Raw genomic sequence first — 21,978 nt, 5'->3', positions numbered from 1 at the left:
ACGTAAATATTATATCTCAATATTCGATAGTACGAGTATTTTTCATCATAATTTCAGTATATTCTCTCTGTGTGTTTGCGTGATTGTGAACATATTTTAATATTAACGTAATATTCATTAAAATTTTTAAGGCTAATTCCACGGAATATTTTCTTCAATGAAGTTATGATTTATATAGATTATCTCTGTGTCTTGTTACATTGTTAAATCCTAATGTTTCGTGAAAATTGCAATTCATTTTTTCAGGGCGAGAATTAAGCAACTGATATTTTTTTATTTATTACATATCACTTATTTAAGATATTATATTATTATATGCTGCTATGTTGTAAGGTGATATTTATTTTGTCATTATTGGTATTGCGACTGATGATACCTTATTTGAAAATCTTACCCTTTAACGGGCATAATAATTATGTAGAAATATATATATAGACGGGTGTAACGAGATGTATCACCTGATTTTTTCTAGATCGACTTGCAGGGAGAAAAGTAACAGCTTAGCATTTCCCGGATAATGCGATTATGAGCTAATTATCTATAAGGACGCACATCCGTTTCGGTATTCACTTTCCCATCTCGCTTTCGATTACACAGGACGCGCACATAGACATCCGCTTTACGAGGTAAAATGTGTGTTCCAATCGTCAATGCCTGCTGGAGATCGAATTTGCACGTTAAAAGATGCATCAAATTTGCGCGCGTGCGTTTGAAACTAATGTAATCACTGGCCATTAACATAACGACCGCGTTCTCTTTCGCCTGGTATAGAACCGGTGAAAGTGCGTATCGACAATTAGGAAGAATAAAATTATGCTGCCCCGTTAGACACACCAACCTAAATTCGGACTCTTCAGCGAAGAAAATCGGACTTTTATGATCGCCAATGTACGATCGCCGATCGATTACTGTGCAACAGTTGTGCTCGGTCGTACAAATTTCTCATTGATCACGTTCAGCAGAATATTTATTTTGCAACTGTTGGAAATTTTCTCTTCGCGCTGATTATTGAATTATACTTTTAGATCTAAAAGAATCATATCTCAATGAAGAAAACGTCCAACAGTTGCAAAATAACCATTCTATTGAATATCAGTGCGATACGTACCAGCGAAAATAGGAATCACATTATTATATAACGTTGCACGCCTCGTTAACATAATTGATAATTATCGTTCTCAGAAATATATATCTTTGTGCATTTTTTATATAAACGAAACGCGGTGTCTGTCCGAAAGCAACTCTTTTGTATCGCAAGAGAAACAGACGGATATTAGGCCCCAATAACCCGATTCTCATTACCGGAAATACATCAGGAAACGATAATCGCAGTATGAAAGGCTCTAAAAGTCTAAGCACCGTTTTATAATGCAACACATTATATCTGATTACCCGCTTATGTGTTCGCTTATATGCGAACGCCATACAAGAATCTTTGTAATGTATGCGTATTAGCCGAATCTTCACGCTTCAGGAATTTACAGTAATCTAGTAATCTTGGCTGTAAAGTGTTTCTCCGAAAGATAATTAAGGTTTACTGCGCACGACAATAAAACTGCAGCAGACTATTCAAAATGTAGATTTAATCATTCAATGCAAACTCGTGGCTTTACACGTTACACGTTATCATAATAACTTCAATAAGAGTAAAATAAAAAAAACGATATCGTATGCATAATTAATTTTTCTTATATCCTAAACCATTAGTTACACACAAAAGAGCAAAAGTTAATTTATTTTTATTTAATTATATAGTCTCATAAATTAAAGAATTACTGAAAAACGCAAAATTATAATTTGCCGATTATATAATCACGCACTGTATAGATACCAACAAAGGAAAAGATTGATTTATGTTTTTATACATGCTATACAATTTTATTTAAAAAATAGAAGGTATCAAGCTAGAAATACATAGAAAAACGTAAAGCAGGAAGATGTAAGCAGTAATTGAATTGACCGATCACAGTAGAAAATATAAGACAGTAACTTTACGTTCTTTCCTATGATTGGAGAGATCTGAGGAGAGATCGATCGTATACGTTTTGCTACCTTAGCATATTCGCACAAATAATTCGTTCTTATGGATCGTCTACAATGGGAGTAATATTGTGTAGTAAGCAGAAAACTATAAGAAATTGACCAAATATGATCGATCGATCTCCTCACATTCGTTTGCGATTGACCAATTTCTTACAGGTTATTATTCTCATTGTAGACGATAATTAGACATTTAGAGATAAAGAACTAATTAAACGTTGACAATGAGCAATATTAAATTGTAAATACTCTTAACGTGATGTTTCTACAGATAATTGGGGCTAACGAGAAACAAAGAATCAGTGCACATTAAGAATAAACAAAAATTAAATTACTGGTTTTTTTTTTAATACAATCTTTGTTTTCTACGCAAGTAGCGTAACTATTCAGATCGCATTAAATTGACAAATAAGTTTAAAATGTCTAAAGTAACTGTAAAAGTAATTAAAATTAGTTACTATTCGTAGTTATTAAATGAAATGTAATTAAGTTAAATTGCAGTTTCATCTTAGAAAAAAAGGAACGAAATTTAAGTTAAAGTTACTAAAAAAAAATAACTTGGAGCTAACTGTAACTTACAATTAGTTACAAGTAACTATTACTTTTCAACCTTGAGTTCATCTCCTTTATTGCTTTACAGTAATTAAAATATAATTATTAAATATTTTGTTTAAAAAGCGATGGCTTCCAAGTCCTGAGATAAGCAATGCACTTATCGATAAGAGAACGATTGACGTTGTGCGTCTGTAATTTCTTTGTACGTTTGTATTATCTTCTTTTTAATGATTGAAAGTTATTAACAGGCACTTTATGCATTTTTTGCTGATATTTCAACATTATTCATTCCTATAGTCTTGTAAGAAGTCAATATGTCTTAAACAAAGTGTTTGCTAGCGAACTTCTGCAACAAAAATTTTGTTTGCTTTAAGGTCCTAAATTCATATTTTAAGTGTAGCGATTTAATCCAGGAACATCCTGTATAATAAAATCGCAAAAAAATTTACTAATATAAATACAATATTGCGTAATATAACAAAAAGTAATGCAAAACTTTCAATATTGATTTTGTTTGATTTTTCAATTCATTTTGAAAGATTCTCAGATTGCCTTGGAATCGATGTAAAGTATATTGAGTGACATCGGTTTTTATAAGAAATATCGTAAAAGCTTTCGCGGTATGTATTTGCCACGTGAGATATTGGACACGTCCCTGGAATAATGGAAGGACGCTTTCGGTCTCTCACGGGAACGAGATAGAAATTGCACTTTCCAATGTGATAAATTACGTCGATTATCGGCGTAATTTCTGTTGTCACGGCTCGTTCGCGCGGGTGTGTCCGAAAGGAAGGATGCAATAGTAGCGAGATTGACGGTGCACCAAAGAAAACGTGCCAGACTTCGCAAATTATAATACTAGCACATTCGGATAACAGTTAGCGCCTCACTTAGGATTAGCGAATATGTTATTTTTACGCAAGAAAGTGGATGGTGAAACCGTTAGGTATACATAGGGCTTCATTTCAATTTGTAGTACTAGAAAACGATTAGATGATGAGAAAGTGTCGTCGTCGATTTCAACGATAAAAAGAAAGTATAGCAATTGTGAATTATTTGCATTAGTGTAACTCATAAATAAATTAGAAATTTTAACAACTGTATGAAGAAATTTTCTATTTATCATTTAATCATGAAATGATAAATGATAGCATTAAATTTTAATGCTATGAGAATTAATTAATAAAATGGTCACATTAAGGGACAATTTTTCAATTTTAGAAATTCGGGTTTTTTATATAAAAAAGAAAATATGATTTTTATATGAAAAACAATCGAAATAATAATTTATTTGAGTTTAAATTGATACAGTAAAAATAATTTTATACAAAATTTGTGAACATTATTACAATATATTATTATATGTCTAATATATTTTTAATTATATTCTGCTATTAAGATTCATTAAATGGTCGGACTTAGGGAGATAAAATTCTTATAATTTTATATATGTTGCATATTTTTTTATGTACCTCACATATGTTATCATATATGTATCCTAATACATACATACGCAATTCATATCGCATATACATTGCAATACTACATACCAAGTCTGTAAACTGTATATTATCAATGATTGATTCTTTCCGTATGATGCAATGGCATTATTATAGATTGTAAAAGTACTCTCTCATACTCTTTTCGATTAAATCTTATACTCTGAAAGATTGAAAATTGAACCACTCTTTTTTCAAAACATAGTTTCATTCTTTTAAAAAGAATTTAGAGAATAAAATACACAATATAAAGTTATATTCTATACTTCCTGTTTTTTATAACAGATTACGAAATAGATTTCTTCTTTTTGTTGTTGTAGCAGTGCGGTAGCAATAGCAGCGGCGGCGGTTCGACAGAGGGTGTCGTGGTGAACGTCAGTGCAAGTAACGGCGTCAGCAGCGGTGGCAGCGGCGTCGGCAGCGGTGGCATGGACTGCATGCCTTTGCGCCCCGGTCCGTTTCACTACCTCATCAACGAACAAGCTAAGTCCCTGGTGGCACTGCAGGAACTGCAGAATGAAGTCGGTGCTCTGCTCGAGTTCCGGGACCTCGTCATCGAGACGTTCCCAAACCTCCGGCACAAGATGGCCGCGACGGCGTCCGCGGGTGCGTCCGTGATGTCGTCTACCTGTACCCAGAGCTCGCACATCCCGTTGCCGCTGTCGAGCCCGTCCTCGCGAAGGATCAGTGAATGGGAGCCTGGCAAGATAAGACGGCGAGTGACACGCGAAAGTAGCGGCGGCGGCGGCAGCGGTGGAAGCGGTAGCGGGGGTGGAGGTGAATCGTCTTCGTCGCTGCCTAGAAGCCGCAGCAACTCCCATAGTGGCGGCACCAAGAACAACTGCAGCGCGACGGTCCAGGATTCAGGTTTCAGCACGGAAACTTCGTCGAAGGACAGCGCCTCGACGGCGATTGCGCCGCGAGCAAGCAGTCCTCGACCGAATACATTGGACGAGGCGGAGGACGAGCTCTGGAACCTGCTAGATGTGATCCATCGTAAAGGAATTCGGCTGCGGGAGGAAGTCGAGTGCCTTCAGGGTCGCTTGGAGAGCGTTTCGACAGAGGAGCTGGTGTCGACGGATGTGCTCGAAGCTGTGAGAAAAATCACTGACCTCGGTGATGCTGATAGAAGAACAATTGGCTGTAATATTAATGTTAACGATGGGAGTGTCGATCTACAGGATAGTAGGGACCCGCAAGTGATAGCTCTCAGGCGGGAGAAGGAACAGTTATTAGATAAAGTGGCCGAGCTCGAAGCAGAGACGATATCGAGTCGTGCCCGAGCTCAAGAACTGCAAACGGAGTTGGCCGCCCTATCGGCACTGAAGACTGGTCTGGAGGATCGGTTGCGGGTTGGACTGACCGAGAACGCCCCGGAAATTTTAACACCGGGCGTTCAAAGACTGCAACCTATCGCGCCGGTAATTTCCTCGCCGAAAAATGCAAATGTTACTAGTATCAAAAGCAACAGTTCGGCGTTCGTGTCGGTCACCGGTAGTCCTGGAAGCAAGGTTCACAAGAGCCGCTTTCGCACAAGGACCATCGAGAAGAATGTATTATTGGATGTTGTCGGGTGTAATGACGAGATGCGTAATGTCGACATCGATGTTGAGGCGAACGTGAATGAAAGGCGAGCCAGGTTGGGAGCGCTCGATTCCATCCTGGTCTCGCCCACGAGGGTGACTCACGTGAAAGACGTCGACTCAAAAAAGATTGCGGCCATTCTTCGCGAGCATTCGCCCCTCGAGCTTCAGCGGCACTTAATTACCACTACCGTCCATAATCAGGTAAGATCGATCGTTCCTATTCTCTTTCTCTCTCTAATACATCTATATATTTAAAAGTGAAAAGAATAAACCTGCTCAATGTCTATTAATTCCTTGATTTACAGGTCCTACAAAAAAGGCTAGATGAAGTCAAGAAAAGTACAGAAACTCTCTCAGAGCGATTGGATAAAGCGCGCGAGGAGAACGATGATTTGCGTTTCCAGGTGAGCCGCAATCAAAAGTTGCTGCACACATACATATATATTTAAACATACAACTTTATTTAAAATTAATACCATATTATTAAATTACATTTTTCTGTGAACAGATATTTATTATAAATAATATTTCAATATGATATTATTACAATATAATATTATTCGTTATAATACAATATAATATGATCCGTATCTCTTTCAGTTAGAGGAACGAAATATCGAACTAGAAGGTACGCGGGCGCGAGTGCGCGTATTGGAACGTCTTCAACAACGACCACCAACGGAAGTCGAGCCCGAGGCGGATTTGGAGCAGCCCAGATGCGAGCAAAGCGGCCTCGAGCCCGGCAGCAGTACGGAGTCCGCGCGAGACCATCATCAGCCGGTAGAGATTAAACCGTCGCCACGGCGACGTCCTAGTCGTATACCTTTACCCGGCAATGTGAGCGGCAAGACAACGACAACGCCTACAACGAGCGTGATTGCAACGACGCCTGCGCGACCGCCCAGTCACGGCAGGAACGATAGCAGGGAATCACTCAAATCGCTAACGAGACCACCGCGTGATTCTAGTCGTGACAGCCATGGCGGCGGCAAGTCGTTATCGAAACCGCGCGAATCCAGTCGGGACTCGCTAGGCAATAGAAGTCTATCCAGGAGCGGCGGTAACGGAAACAACACCAGTAGCGTTGGCGCCGGCAGCAAGGAAACAAATCGGGAGTCGTCTTTGAACAATCGATCCCTGCCGCGTAACAATTCCAGCCGAGACTCCTTAAACAAATCCTCCTCGCTGTCCCGCGCCCGTGACTCGCTGGAGTCTAACAACAACCTCGGCACATCCTCGCCCAACACGGGAACGATTAACGCTCCTCCTCGACGACCGCCCGCTCCTGCACGCCGTTCCCACAGCCTGGCGCGCGCAGCGACGTCCGTCGATGCGTCTGAGAACGGCAAGGTACGACCTGTAAAGCAATTCTTTTGGAGCAGCTGGCTGAAGTCACCGTTGTCCAATGGCCCGGTATAGTAGAGAGCTGTTGGCAAGCCTTCTCTCCTTCAGGATGACAGGCTGTAGTTGCTCTCTCTTAGGAACAATCACCGCCTTCAGCATCATTCCCTTCGAAGTCCATTCTCTTAACCTTTGTAACGAGATTAGAAAACTGCTGTCTTTTCTACTTTTTGGTAATGTCTCATTTCAACCCGTACTGACTTTGGTTTCGTTAAATTAAGATTGGCTAGACGGACTAAACAGCGTCGTTCTACTATCGTTATTTTCATTTGACGAGTCTTTCTGTACTATCTTGCTCTAACTGTCTCATCTCTGTACTTTTCGCTACTGTAACTACTACTATTACTATCTTATTACGTTACGTCCTTACATAACAACCGTAACTGTGACTATATCATCTAGTGATACCAAAAGTACGTATATTTATCTAGAATGTATCTGGTACGGTTTCCTGCGATGATACAGATACATGCACCGACTTTCATAACGCTGTTATTTCCTACCGTTTTTCCCGTGACATCTATTTTTATTACGTCCTCGTCCTATTCCATTCTTCCTCTATTCTACCGCGGACTTCGATACGGTACAACGATATACAATCATACAGGAACGGAACTCCCGTTTTCGCTGAGCCACTATCTTTGCCTGATAAATTGATGTTCCTGAAAAAAAAATAAAAAAAAACATCTGTAACAATACGTGCAGAAACTTGAGCGAGCGAATCGACTGATTCTTGTTTTAAAACTACCAATTGTCCGCCCGACCGTCCACCATACCGAAATCAGTCTGATCTGGAGGGCAGGCGAGCGTGCGTTCGAGCCCGTCCCCAACAGCGGTCCAATAAAGAAAGAAAGTGGCCCCTTCTCGCGTGCCGCCGGTTTTTTCTCGTAAGTTATGCTTCTTTTATTATCATTTGCTTTGATGCTTTTTTCCTGGATGTGGTGAGCTGTAGCCTCTGTCTTTTCAACTTATTTTCATTTTTCCCCTTTGCCTACACCGGTAGAGTATACACCATGGTTTGAACGCTATCACTTGAATTTTGGCATGTGCACGTACCCGTAGTCAAACCTCCCAGATTACGAATATCAGTAAGAATGCTTATCTTTGCAAATATATTATGTAAGAATTCTTTAAACTTTTGGAATGGATAACGTAGTTTTAATATGTTAATGCGTTTTGTTTGAATACTGTATAGGACTAATAGACGGACTTAATCGTTCATATTAGTAGTTTATTACCGTAAATTTAAATTTTAAAAATTGTTATTTTAATTTCCACTTATCTCTTGAATGAAATTATTCTTTTCTTTCAGGGAATACTGCTAATTCTATATCGTATAAAATTTATAGATTAAATAGAAACTAATACATTCTTGTTTAATTTCTAAGACTTTAAAGGCTCATTTCTATGATCTACGCTAGTATTAAAACAGACAATAAAATAAAAAAAGACACACTTATTTTATTTCAAATTGGCATCACAAAGGGTTAAACGGTTATTCGCACAGATTTGGATTTTGTCGCTTTTTCTTCTCTTTTGCGATTTATTTACGAGAACCCGTTAAAATGTGTGCATGTGCGGCCGAATATTTGATCAAAGTCTATGCACTCATTACGATAAACGCGAGTTTCCATTGCCGAAGTTTTATTGAAATAGGACCGACCGCTCTAAACAAAACTAGAAATATTCTAGCCACATTTAGATAACTACACAGTTATCTTTCATTCATAAAAACGCACACAACCATACATGCTCGAGTCGTCGCATATTCATTTATCTCGATACTCCCATACATATCGCTACATACATATCTCTTTACTCTTGTAATATAGAGGGAGAGAAAAAAAGAGAAAACATTTTTATTTTTAGTACATTTATTAGCACGTATCATTTTGATCATCATCAGCATTCAGCGCTAGCGAGTCTTCCTTCCCGCTCTTTCAAATGTATGTTGTATGTTAAATTGAGTTGCTCTTTTTGGTTGCTGAGATTTGATCTTATTTGCTAGCGTTGCTTGTTTACGGAGTATAAAAACTCGAGAGAGCCGTCGTAATCGTGGTCTATTATAGTCACATCCGCGATTTTGAGGGAAAATGAATTGACCATTCGTTTACCTGCTTGGCCTTGTGGTTCATTGTCCATCTTATGTCTAGTAATATCGCGCGAGACGATGTTACATTTTACAATATATTGCATTTGCTAATAAAATTCATGACACGCTCTCTTTACTTAATTACTACGATTCTTATATTTATATTTATTATGATTGAATTCAAAGTTATTAAGTAGTAAATTCGCTTCGTATAAGAGTTTTACTTTTGCCCATACACATGTTAAATACATAAATACATATGAGGGATAACAGATCTTGATACCTCAGCATTAAAACAGCCAGTAGTACTAATGTTTTTATAAATTGTTACCGTTCTACGTTTAACATGTAAATTTTTCCTGATAATATATTCTCACAAAACTGACATAAATCGGCTGTTCTAAATTCTTGGGTATTAATATAAAGTTAATCTCTTTGTCACGCATCTCTTTAAGATGTATCTCCAAGACGATGTATCTCTAAAGCGATGCTGTAGTAGCGGCAGGAGAATTTTCGCACTTGTAATAGAACAGGGCGCATTTTATTTATTTAACTGACTAACACGCACCTCGTATCTTCCAGAACTGCACCGAACCACCGAGTTCCTGGTGCTCGACCAACAGCAGTTTCCGGCACAGCGACTCGTCCCTCTACCCGGACTCCCTGAATCAAGAGACATCGTCCGTCACCGGTTCCACGCGGGTAGAATTCATAATCGGTTCGCCCACCAGGCGCTTTCGTCCGAGCTCCGCGTGGCCTCACCGCTATTTCGACAGCATCGACTCGGCGGCTACAGTGCCAGAAAGCCTGCTAACCGACGAATTTCCTCTACGACGCGGCGAGGCCTTGGCCGAATGCGATTCGCTCGAATGTCATCCGATTTCGAGCGAAGATTAAATGCGCCAATCGTCGACGTTAATGCAAAGCTAGTAAAATGGCGAGTCGCATAGAGTGAATTACTTGCTCTTGCTTCTTTCCATTATTTTACACCATACCACTGGCTCTGCTTCTACGCGGCCTTATTCGCATCGTGTCATCGACGCGTGCGCAAATGTATAAATAACAGAATTCTAGACACGTGAAACATATTTGTTTAGATGATACGCGCTGGAGGAACGACACTCGCGTTCTCAATGACCCTTATTCTGTGCCTTTTTAATATTGAATGTTTTTCATTTTTATTTGTTTAAGAATCACGTCTTATGCAGATTCTAAACGGACAGAAATCCAACGATTCTAAACTGAAATATAACAATACCATTTCCATGCAGGACTTATATGTACTTCCCTCGAGTTGCATTTAAAAAATATTTCATATACCTTTATAACATGACGGAGATTTTTTAGCAGTCAATTTTGCTATCTAATCAAAAATAAAAATGATGTATTGACTTGCATCACAACGTACATTAATTTGTAATGTGTACACCTGATGTAGCTGATAATATAATAATTGTGCAAAAAAAAATTAAAGTTATTGCTTTCATTGACGATATAAAGATAAAGGTCAAATTTCAAATTAATATAAATATATCATGTTTAAATATGGTCACATTTCAAATTCATACAGATATATCATGTTTATTTATAATACTAAAGATTTATTTAAAATTCTTTTCGAATTTTTTAAGAAGAACAGGACTACGCGTTTCTTTCAATCTTTATTCGAATTTCTTGTATGTGTGTAAAACGTATACCTAACTTATCAAAAGGCATATGTGAAATTCTTATCAATTATGAAATATTTTCGAATATTTTATCGAGTTGCATATCAATAGATACAAAGGCAAGCGCTTATATTTATTTGATGTTATATTTGATATTATTTTAATGTGTAAATGATATTTGGTTTATCTAACCAACGTCAAGAATGAGTTTGTTAATCAAACTTTCGATTACTTGGTCTACGTTCGGTGACTTTGGAATTCTGTAAATTTATATTTACGTCTCATATACAGTGCTATTTTTAGGATGTTTCATGAATTTGTAATCTTTTGTCTTCAAGCGAAAACTTTCGGTAACAAAAGTATTATTAGCAGTCAGTGTGTGAAAAGATCCGATCGTATTATTAGCTCGCAACAGAGGATAATAGCACAGTCGATATTTCACATTCCGTAGCTGCAATTTTGTATTCCATTTAGCATTTCTATCTTCAATTTGATACGATATGATTATTATTCAGATATTAATTGCTTTCTTATTTATTGCGTGTGTTATATGCGAATTTATGTCTGAATTTAGTTGATATTTAGTTAATGAAAAATATTGTGCTACGCTTGGGCGAAATGCGTGACTGTTAAGAAATTCAAAAGACAAGATAGACGCTGAAATTCTCATCGAATATGGAAATATATTGAGTGTTCTCCACTCATACTTTGTCGAAAATAACATATCATGTTTAATTATCGCGCATTCGTCCACTGGATACAATAACGGATATGCATTGGTAGATATACATCGAATGTATGAACAACGAACGCGCGGACAATGAATGCGAACAGTATAAATAGAATAGAGTGTGATACATTATAAATAATTTTTTTTAAACAAATTTGATTCACTTTCGTTGTTCATTCGTTCTTCGCTCATACATACAATGTGTATTTTAACTAAGAGTGATAAAAGTGAGCGATGTTGTTAACTCTCACTTATTACAGGGAGGTTGAGGCTCGTCGAATTTATTGATTGATCACCAGAGTCGCGTTTCAATGCGCATAAACTCACGATCCCGCGACTCCGAAGAAAAAAAAAAAAAAAAACTATTTACTACACAGTTCCTCATTTCAACAACCAATTTAATTATTTATAACTAACAATGACGATTGTGAACACTGAATAATAATCACAGACAGAGCCTGTGATCCTAGCTATAAATAACCGCGAAACATGTGATTAACATATAGTTTAAGGTATAAGTCATAGGACTGACGGATTCTACTTATTTTATTAGCGCCTAATGTCTTTATGCGCGGCGGAAACGAACTGGGGAACCGATCTGCATTCGGTGAACTTTGCTTTTTTCCTTGTCTTTTTCTTTTTTGTACAATGGGATTCGTGGCGTTACGAAAATGCTCAGATACTATTATTATTCATACAGTCGGTGGATTTTAGTGCCCGTATTAGCGTACGCACTGCCGACTGGAGGCTATTATTTTTATATTTTTAATTGACAAGCGTAATCGAGAAAGATCGTGTAAACAGGCTGCGAAGGTGTAGCATCCTCCCGATACTGATGGTTATTAAAGCGCTGTTGCTGTATTATATTTTATCTAGTTTAGGTATGTCTTATCATCATAGAATTATTAATTATTGTTTTACAAATATACACACCGACATATTTGTACATAGACGACATCGTGATTTATTTAAATAAATTAGCGCTAATGTAAATAAATTTATCTGTAACGAATCTGCGATAATGTGATCCTATTAATAAAATGAAATTACTTAAAGATATTTATTATTAGTATGCATTTTTAATATTCCTAAATCTTTGACATTGATGGATTATCGTATATAAATAACTGTGAACGACTTGTATTTAAGCAAAACGTATATATTTTATTAGAGATTTTATTAGAGATATTTTATTAAAGAGTACTAAAATCTTTCAATGTAATGAGATTATGAAATGTAATACAGATTTTAGAATTTTAGATAATATTCCTTCAGTATATAAAAATAATTGAAAAAATCTTAATAAACAGTGGGATAATTCACAATGTAGCCGAATTTTATTTTTCTCATAACATTCTTTATCTGTAATAATAAACTCTTCAGAGACGTACCAAAATATGAATTAATAGCAATGTGTGTGGCTATAAATAAATGTATTTTTCCCACCACTTTAACTCAGAATTATATCAATTTTTTTTTGTTTTTATAAAATGTCCATTGTTACCATAAGATCAATTCAATTATTATACCACTTTCATGAGAAATTAATTCGCAATAAATATTGAAAATTTTCATTTTATTATTGCATGAAACTCGAAACTCATTTCTGTTAACTTATTAAGGATATATTGATTGAAGTAAATATCACTTCCAGTATAAAGAGAAATGATGATAAAGAAGCTTATTTTTTTAGAACCAGTTTTTACATATTTTATTGAGCTGCCAAAAAATGCCGAAAATTGAAACATAATTCATTTCAACAGTCGTTTAATTGTATAAATGATGAATAATATATGTCCTATTGTTTAGAATTCCTTATAATTAAAAAAATGCATTTCAATAATTTCAGAAAACATTACTTCACTGTTTTAAGCATTTTGTTATTTTCGAGTAACAACTTTACGCTCCTGAAGCTAGATTGTATAATTTTCAACAAGTGTTTGTTACATTATTATTGTGCAGTCTTTTTTGCCGTATATTATATCTACCCAACGACAATGTAAGTTCTTTTATGCACAGTAAGGCTAATCCAGTGAGAAATGACAATGAAATCGACATCGAATTGACATCGATTCCATTGTCATTTCTCATTTGGAAGGCTGCATTCGGAAGGTGTGCTATCAGCATTATTGCGTCATTCTCTGTTCTTGTTCTGTCTGTAATGAACGATAAAGATAAAATGACACAATAGCACACCGATAGCACGCTCCCCGAACACAGCGTAAATGGAAATGAAAACGTTATAATTATGCATTCAACTCCAATATCGCATACGTATATTTCCTTGGCTGGTAAAGTATTTCAAGTTCACCGTTTACCAAGAAAACATTATGCAATCTACGCGAAAGAATTATTTCTTTAAAGGTTGTTATTATATGTACATACACAGTTATATTTCACAATAAAATAGTAGCATATGTGACTCACATTTCTATTATACTAAAGGACGAGTATAATTATATATTATTTACCATATAATAGATGTTTCTATTTTGAGAGAATGCGTAGTTTCTGAATACACTATTACAATTATTTGAAAGAGACTGTTGAATGTCAAAAAACGTATGAAAAAAATGTTTAATATCTGAAAGTAATTTATGAAAACTAGAAGATTAAATTGCTCTAAATTTTTGATAATTTTTTATGACGATCTAAATAAATGTACAAAACAAAAAATTTTAAATTATATTTATACAATTTATAAAAAGAAAAAAAAATATATTTGTTATTGACAGATACTTAAATAAATATACGATACGCACACACGCGCGCAGACACGCGCACATACATACATATGTATACATAGAATATTCGAAAAAAAGTTTAATATTTATAAGATAGATAGTACATACTATAGTGAATAAAAACCCTTTAGACATAAATCGAAAATTCACCATTCCTGAGATATAAACAAAATATTTTGTATGTTAGTATCATAATTTATCTATCCTATAAATGTTGAACCTTTCTTTTCGGACACTCTGTATATATATTCCGTTTCTTTTTCGAGGTCGTCGTTTTGCAATAATATCTTGGCTTTCAGTGGATCGATTATAATGAATTTCAGCTAGAATTTTTCGGAAGGTTTGCCTCTATAAAATGAATCGCGAATAACCATTTTATTTTGAGAATTTATTAACTCTTTGTGTAAAAAAGGATAGAGATATTCAGTTCTTTTATTAATAAAAACTAAGCAATAATTCAATATAAGTAATAATAAGAAGGCTCAATATGTATAAAACAATTTAAAAATATAAATAGGACACAGAGTCAAATTAATTTAACGAATTATTTAATTCATATATTAATACAAAAGCAGACGTTTCGACTCCGATCGGGTCATTTTCAATGATGCAATATTGTACATAAAATTAAATTAACATTTTTTTCTATAAAATCTTCCTATTGTTGAAAATCGTGGAAACAATGCGTTAAGTTTGAACATTCATAATTATTTGTATCTTATCTTTGATCCTAATAAAAGTATATAAATAAAAATTAACATTGTTCAAAATTCTCAAATACAAATATAAAAGTCTTATTTACCTTGTCAAAAATAAAATTTAAAAATGTGATATGTCCATATGTGTAAATTTCTTTAGAGTCAATTTGTTATAAAATATATTTGAAGTAATAAAATAAGATAATCTGCAGCTGTCAAAACTGAATACGTATCATTGTGAAAGTAAATAGGATAATGTCGTTGGAATAAAAAGTCAAAGGATGAAGAAGAGGAAAGACAACAAGGAAAGACGAATTTAAGTCGAGGATAGGGAACATATTAAAAAACAGATACGGTATAAACAGACAAAATAACACAGAGTTATTACCCGAAATGTACACCAATATAATACATTCCTGAATACGTAATGATACGTATTCAGTTTTGACAGCTGCAGATTATCTTATTTTATTACTTCAAATATATTTTATAACAAATTGACTCTAAAGAAATTTACACATATGGACATATCACATTTTTAAATTTTATTTTTGACAAGGTAAATAAGACTTTTATATTTGTATTTGAGAATTTTGAACAATGTTAATTTTTATTTATATACTTTTTATTAGGATCAAAGATAAGATACAAATAATTATGAATGTTCAAACTTAACGCATTGTTTCCACGATTTTCAACAATAGGAAGATTTTATAGAAAAAATATGTTAATTTAATTTTATGTACAATATTGTATCATTGAAAATGACTCGATCGGAGTCGAAACGTCTGCTTTTGTATTAATATATAAATTAAATAATTCGTTAAATTAATTTGGCTCTGTGCCTTATTTATATTTTTAAATTGTTTTAAGCAATAATTCTTATTTGCTCTTTTGTAGAAGTTTTATAGTTCAAATTCACCACGATTAACACTGAAAGCTGAGATATTATTGCAAAACAATGATCTCGAAAAAGAAATAAAGTGTTTGTATATATATATATATATATATATATATATATATATGTGAATATATTGTATTTATATTTGATAAACTTGTTTATTTGTATAAATTTTGTTTATTTATATAAATATTTATTAATAAAAAATAGTTTTTGCTCTTTATGTGTTAATTATATAAACAATATCGTTCAAAATATTATCGAAGATTTTCGAGCAATCTAACTCTTGAATCTCTTTAAGTTCAATAAATCAAGAAAGCACTTTGACATTTTATTTTAAATGCAGACTTGAAAATCTCTGTTTCTTCCTTTCTATAATTTCGTAGAATACAAGCGATTTAAATCGATAATTCGAGACGACTTCGTACTACGGATGTAAATATCAATTAAAGTTACAACGTAATTGCCCGTCTGGTTTAATAGCGTTTTGAAACTGCATTTTGAAACCGTCGCATTTTCTTAAACGATAAAGTTGCGCTTGAATGTTCTCCTACCTTAAATGCCATTTCTGTTAAACGGGTTTACAGAAAGGCATTATCGTCATTGAACGCCGCGTAAGCGGGTTAATAGGTGGTTTATCGGTTATCATAGTTTGACAGGAGCGTCATACGGAATCCACGAACAGGAGATCCGTGGGAGATCTGAATGCTTTAATATCATCAAAGAGATCCAGGAATGATGGTAAACCTTGCGGAGTTCCAGACAACGCGTGATATGATCGATAAGTAAGACATCTCTTAAGCATTAAGACGCTCTGATTCACCATATCTACGTTTTCGATCGACAATGACGATAGATCTTACATTCCAATAAGGCGAAGCGCAGAGGACGTTCAAGCTGAACGGCAGATTCAGGAGGAGTACGATCCCTTTGCCCATCGTCCATCCGCACCTCTAACCTCGTACGTTTTGTATCTTTCCCTTGATTGCCGTCAATTAAAATTTTTTTCTAAATATATATACTTTAATCGATACACACATCAACTAAAAGAATAATAACATCATTTGTATTATAATTTCACATTCGACAATGTATAACTATTATTATATCACATGGAAAGAATAATAAAATATTAAAAAATTTAATTAGAGACAAATCTAAAAATAATTTTGTTGGACTATTAAAACAATTATGTAGAAATCTTAAATATGATTAGCAATATTACAAATAATTTTATATTCTAGCAATTATCTTGTACATCCTACATCAAGTTTTTCCTAATTTAAACTTTTATAAATCAGTATTCACTTTTTAAAATAGCAAATCCTGCGATCTATCTAGTTTTAATGAATACGGAAAAACAAAGAAGAAAAGCAAGTAATTTTTTTATTTATACTTAACTGCTCTTTTATTTTTTTTTATTAGATATATATTATTAATATATTTTTTAGATAAATGAGATGTTTGTGAAAAGTGCACTTATTTCCTAATATATCTATTAATATTTAATAATAGAATGTCAATATTGATACAAGTAATTTTCAGTCACAAGGAGTTTAACAATTATAACATATGTTACAATTTAGTTTTACTTCCTATCATCGCTGAAAATCCAGTTTCACACACATACGAAATCGCGAAAAGGAGCAGCATTCTTAATATAATAAAATGTAATTTAACATTCTGAAATTTTTCGCAACCAACCAAAAATCGACTTGCGACTCACTAGTATATAGACACGACCCAGACTTTAAGAATCCCTGTCCTACATAATTATATTTTGATAGTTCAACAAAATTATTTTCTGATTTATATTTAGTTAAACTTTTAAATAATTACTTTAATAAAAAATTAAATTAAATAAATATTTCCGTTTATTTCGTATATGTGTTTATTATTGAGTGTAAAATTATAATATTGATATACTTTTAATAAATGTCGATTTGCACGTTAAACTAAACTTTAGCAATTCGTGATGAATTAAATCTGTTAAAAAATGTTTTATTACTATAATATTAAAAATTTTGAAATATATCATTAATTATAATTTCTTCTGCACGTACTGCATGATAAAGTAGATTTATCTCAAAATTTATATAATTTATAAAATAACATAGACCTGCGAGTTTCAGATGTTTGAAAAATAGAAATGATCTTATATGTAATTTTGTACGTTGAATCCGAATCTGATTGCAGAATTGATGTAACACGTCAGGTTTTGAAATATTTGAGGTAAAATAAAATATACAGAAAAGGCTATTTTGATCACATTCATGAATTTATTTTAGAGAAATATATTTTTTTCGAATATATCTACTAAGAGCATTGTGTATGGTACGTGTTATATTTTCCTTCAAGATCTATTTTTGGTTGCGATTTTTTCGCTGAGATATATACATATATATTATATATATATTTATACTTAATTAATATGTTTTAAGGTTTATGTCGTATAAAAGTTCAATGAACCATCCATAGCAATCTTGTGACGCCTGATCTGACCAGATCAATTTGTGACATGAAAATTTTTGTCAGATTTGAAATGTAAATTTGAGTAAAAATAAGTAAAAATATAAATTTTTTAAATATCATTTTTTATCTTTTTTTGAATTAAAAATAGCAATTTCTGAATACTTTAACCTAAAATATGTATTTTAAAAACTCAATGTGCTAGGCCAATTTTGTACAGTTAGATTTAAATTCCATATATAAAATTACATACAATAGAAAGCCACTCTTATTCCTCAAATATCTCTTAACACCTTCAATTTCGGAGGTTTATGTAATTTTTTGATACGTATAAATGTGTATAAGTTGATAAGAGGTATCAGCTAATTCTATATTATAACAATTAAGCTACCTTTAGCCACAGATACACACGCTCTTAAATCTTATATTATTCAAACAATGACTTAAGGTCATATAACGGTTTATATACATTTTCTATTCATGGATATACTTTAAAACGTTCAAAAAGCGTTGTTACTTATTATACTAAAAAAACATAGATATTTTAAAGTGTGTGTGTATGTGTGCGCGTGCATTACGACTTTTAACTAGAGAAAAACAAAGTGCATTTGTTTATCATTTTTAACAATTATTTAGCAATTTTGTTATTTTGTTAACATTTCACTGATTAATGTTGTTATTTTCTGTAAAGCAAATAATTTTCTAATTACTTTTTTCTAATTGCTTCTTTTTCGCGTTTTCTGAAAATTATAAATTTCGAACAAAATGCATTTTGAAAATTTGCTGCTCAAATATCTATTATTTTAATAAATTAGAATAACAAGGCTAAGGAGCCAAGCCCGTTATTAATGATTATAATAATAAATATATTTACAACAGTGAAAATAAAAAAGTTGACATTTATTAATATTAGAAATAAAGACGGGGAGTTCGACCTTTTTACATCAGGTCACAAAAGGTCGAAACGTCTGTTTACTTCTGATATTAATAAATGTCAACTTTTTTTATTTTTACTGTTGTAAATATACTTATAAGCATCAACAACTGGCTTCTTAGCCTTGTTACTCTAATTTATTTGAATTTATTCGTTGGAGCCTTTATCAAAATTCATATTGAAATCTATTATTTTATTTATTGCGTTTTTAATTATCAAGATATAAGTAATAGACAAACAGGAAGGACGCATTTACATTATTCATGAAAAAATCTTTGCAGAGATTTTGCCGTGTTGATGCATCTACTAAAGTGTGCGCTCGGTACCGGTATACTCTTCTTACCGCACGCCTTCAGAAGGACTGGCTACATGGTGTCCATCGTCTGCGGTATCGTCATCGGCACGCTGTGCATTCACATGGCCGTCATTATCGTACGTGAGGATGTGGAAAGCGATAATTTTTTCATCTCGAACGTTATCGTTAGTGTTTCGAAAACAATTAACGAGAAATGGAAAATAGAAACATCCTTTTGTTTATGATATTCTTGCCCTTATATCGCGATAACTCAATTATTGTTTGGAATCAGCGCCACTAATGAGATAAGTTATTAAACGTAGAGAAAAAGGAAGGTCCCGTCGCGCGAAACACATCTGAATGCAGGCGAGTTTCTTTTTCTCTCTTTGTCTGCCTCTCTTTTTTTTGGTGTGCAGGTGCAGTGCTCTCAGGCGTTATGCAGACGTAATCGCGTGCCCATGCTGAATTTCGCCGAAACGGCGCAGTTCTCCTTCCAGTCAGGTCCGGAGAGGATTCGAAAGTACGCCAAGCTATTTGGCGTAGTTACCAACGTGATCATTTGCTTCGTGCACTTTCAGGCCGCAGTGATATACATCTTATACGTGGCCACATCGTTCCAACAGGTACGACACGACGCCGCGATTCTCATGCCGGAAGTCGAAAACGATAAAGCGACATCGTGACGTCCGTTCAGCGAGTCTTGCGTACAAAAATCCTTTTACGTATAGGATACAATCCGGAACAATCCGACCTCAATTTTAACGGACAATTCTTTAACGAAACCGCGTGGACTCTTTTTCTTATGGAAAGAGTCCTTCGCATCCATCGGCTTGTATCCGGAAATCTTAGCTTCACGTTTTAATTACGGAAACATCGAACGCGCGGAGATTATTTGAAGGATTTTATTAAAACTTTGCTCACATTTGCTTTCATTTTATTTGTGTCAGTCTCATTTTTTTTTATTATTGTAAAAGTATTGCAGATATTGAAACAAACACGAAGATAAGGCAAAATTGCGTGAAATCGATATCTACAAGAAAATACGATTACTTTCATTTTTTACGATAAAAGTTCTCACTCGATGTGTGATATAATCTTCGATGTCTTCGATTTAGAAAAAATAAATTAGAGTTAGATAATTTCATGCTGGCGACATTTTCAGGTGATAGAATTTTTCGCGAACCTCGAGATGTCCTCGCGTGTCTATATCGGCATCTTCTTTCCCTTTACCTGCGCCTTGGGCTTCGTGCCAAACCTGAAGTATCTGGCGCCGTTCTCCGTTATCGGTACTTTGTTCCTGTTCCTTGGAGTTTGCACTGCGTTCTACTACTTCCTGGACGATGTTCCCGATCCCCGTAGACTCGACGCTCTGACGGAAGTTCTACCTGTGCCCATGTATTGCGCCATTTTTCTGTTTGCCTTGCACAATATGACCCTGTACCTTCCGCTGGAGAATACGATGAGACATCCCAGTCATATGCCGCGTCTGATTATCACCAGCAACTTGCTGAACATTGTCATATATCTAACTTTCGGCTTCCTGGGATACAACAAGTACCCAGACGCCTGTGACACCGTTATCAAGAACTTACCAATGGAGGAGACGTAAGCGGAATATTTTCTGTGCCTTGCAAAATACTCGTACCACTACTAGTCCAGATTTAATTAATACTTTTGACGTTGAATACATAATATACACATATTTGACATGTTTCTTTTTTCCTTTCTCTTTCGACCAATTACAGTTAATTATATTTAGTGAATAAACTGCTAGCTTTACTACATTTGCAAATGAAATATTTAAAGAAATTATATCAGTATTTTGTGTGCAAATAAAATTCCCATTTGCCAAGAATTGCAAACATATCATTATCAAAAGCTCATTTCTTTTCTCTTTTAATCAATTATAATTAATTATATTTAAAGAAGAAACTGCTAACTTTATAGGCCATTTGTAAACGAAATATTTGAAGAAATTACATCAGCTTTTTGTGCAAATAAAAATTTGTTATTTGCCAGGAATTGCAAACAAATCGTTATCAAAGGCAATTAAACTGTGCATTAACGTGCGACAAACGGTAAATATGTCGGCTGTCTGTTTTAAATGACAGCTGTATAATTAACATCGCGTAATCGGTGATGGTAGAACAGGATGTGCTTAACATTTACGTGATTGTATGATTCTTTACGTGTTGAGTATTTATGATTTATTTTGTATATATTGTGTATTTCTTGCAAGAATCACAAGACAACGAGACCTTTGAATAACTTAAACTTAACAAAAGCGAAAGGAGCTAGTCAACCGTAGAAATACACAATGTACAATTGCGAGGGTCAGTTTGACCACGTAAACGTGAAGGACTCAGG

General features: G+C 34.2%; 1 protein-coding gene across 1 annotated transcript in view; it reads left to right on the top strand.

The window, feature by feature from the left end:
• Positions 1 to 21,978, top strand: part of jvl (javelin-like) — an 84,179-nt gene that overhangs the window by 60,358 nt on the left and 1,843 nt on the right. Inside the window, exons 2-8 of the mRNA XM_018551878.1 lie at positions 4,415 to 5,881; positions 5,986 to 6,084; positions 6,281 to 7,093; positions 9,756 to 10,029; positions 19,600 to 19,748; positions 20,028 to 20,234; positions 20,774 to 21,216. Coding sequence (XP_018407380.1) covers positions 4,523 to 5,881; positions 5,986 to 6,084; positions 6,281 to 7,093; positions 9,756 to 10,029; positions 19,600 to 19,748; positions 20,028 to 20,234; positions 20,774 to 21,216 — 3,344 coding nt within the window. The 5' untranslated portion in view covers positions 4,415 to 4,522. The remainder of the gene's footprint in view (positions 1 to 4,414; positions 5,882 to 5,985; positions 6,085 to 6,280; positions 7,094 to 9,755; positions 10,030 to 19,599; positions 19,749 to 20,027; positions 20,235 to 20,773; positions 21,217 to 21,978) is intronic.

Source organism: Cyphomyrmex costatus, unplaced genomic scaffold (genome assembly GCF_001594065.2).
Source record: "Cyphomyrmex costatus isolate MS0001 unplaced genomic scaffold, Ccosl1.0 scaffold148, whole genome shotgun sequence".
Lineage (NCBI taxonomy): Eukaryota > Metazoa > Arthropoda > Insecta > Hymenoptera > Formicidae > Cyphomyrmex > Cyphomyrmex costatus.
Note: the sequence above shows the minus strand (reverse complement) of the source record. Positions and strands in the feature narration are given on the sequence as shown.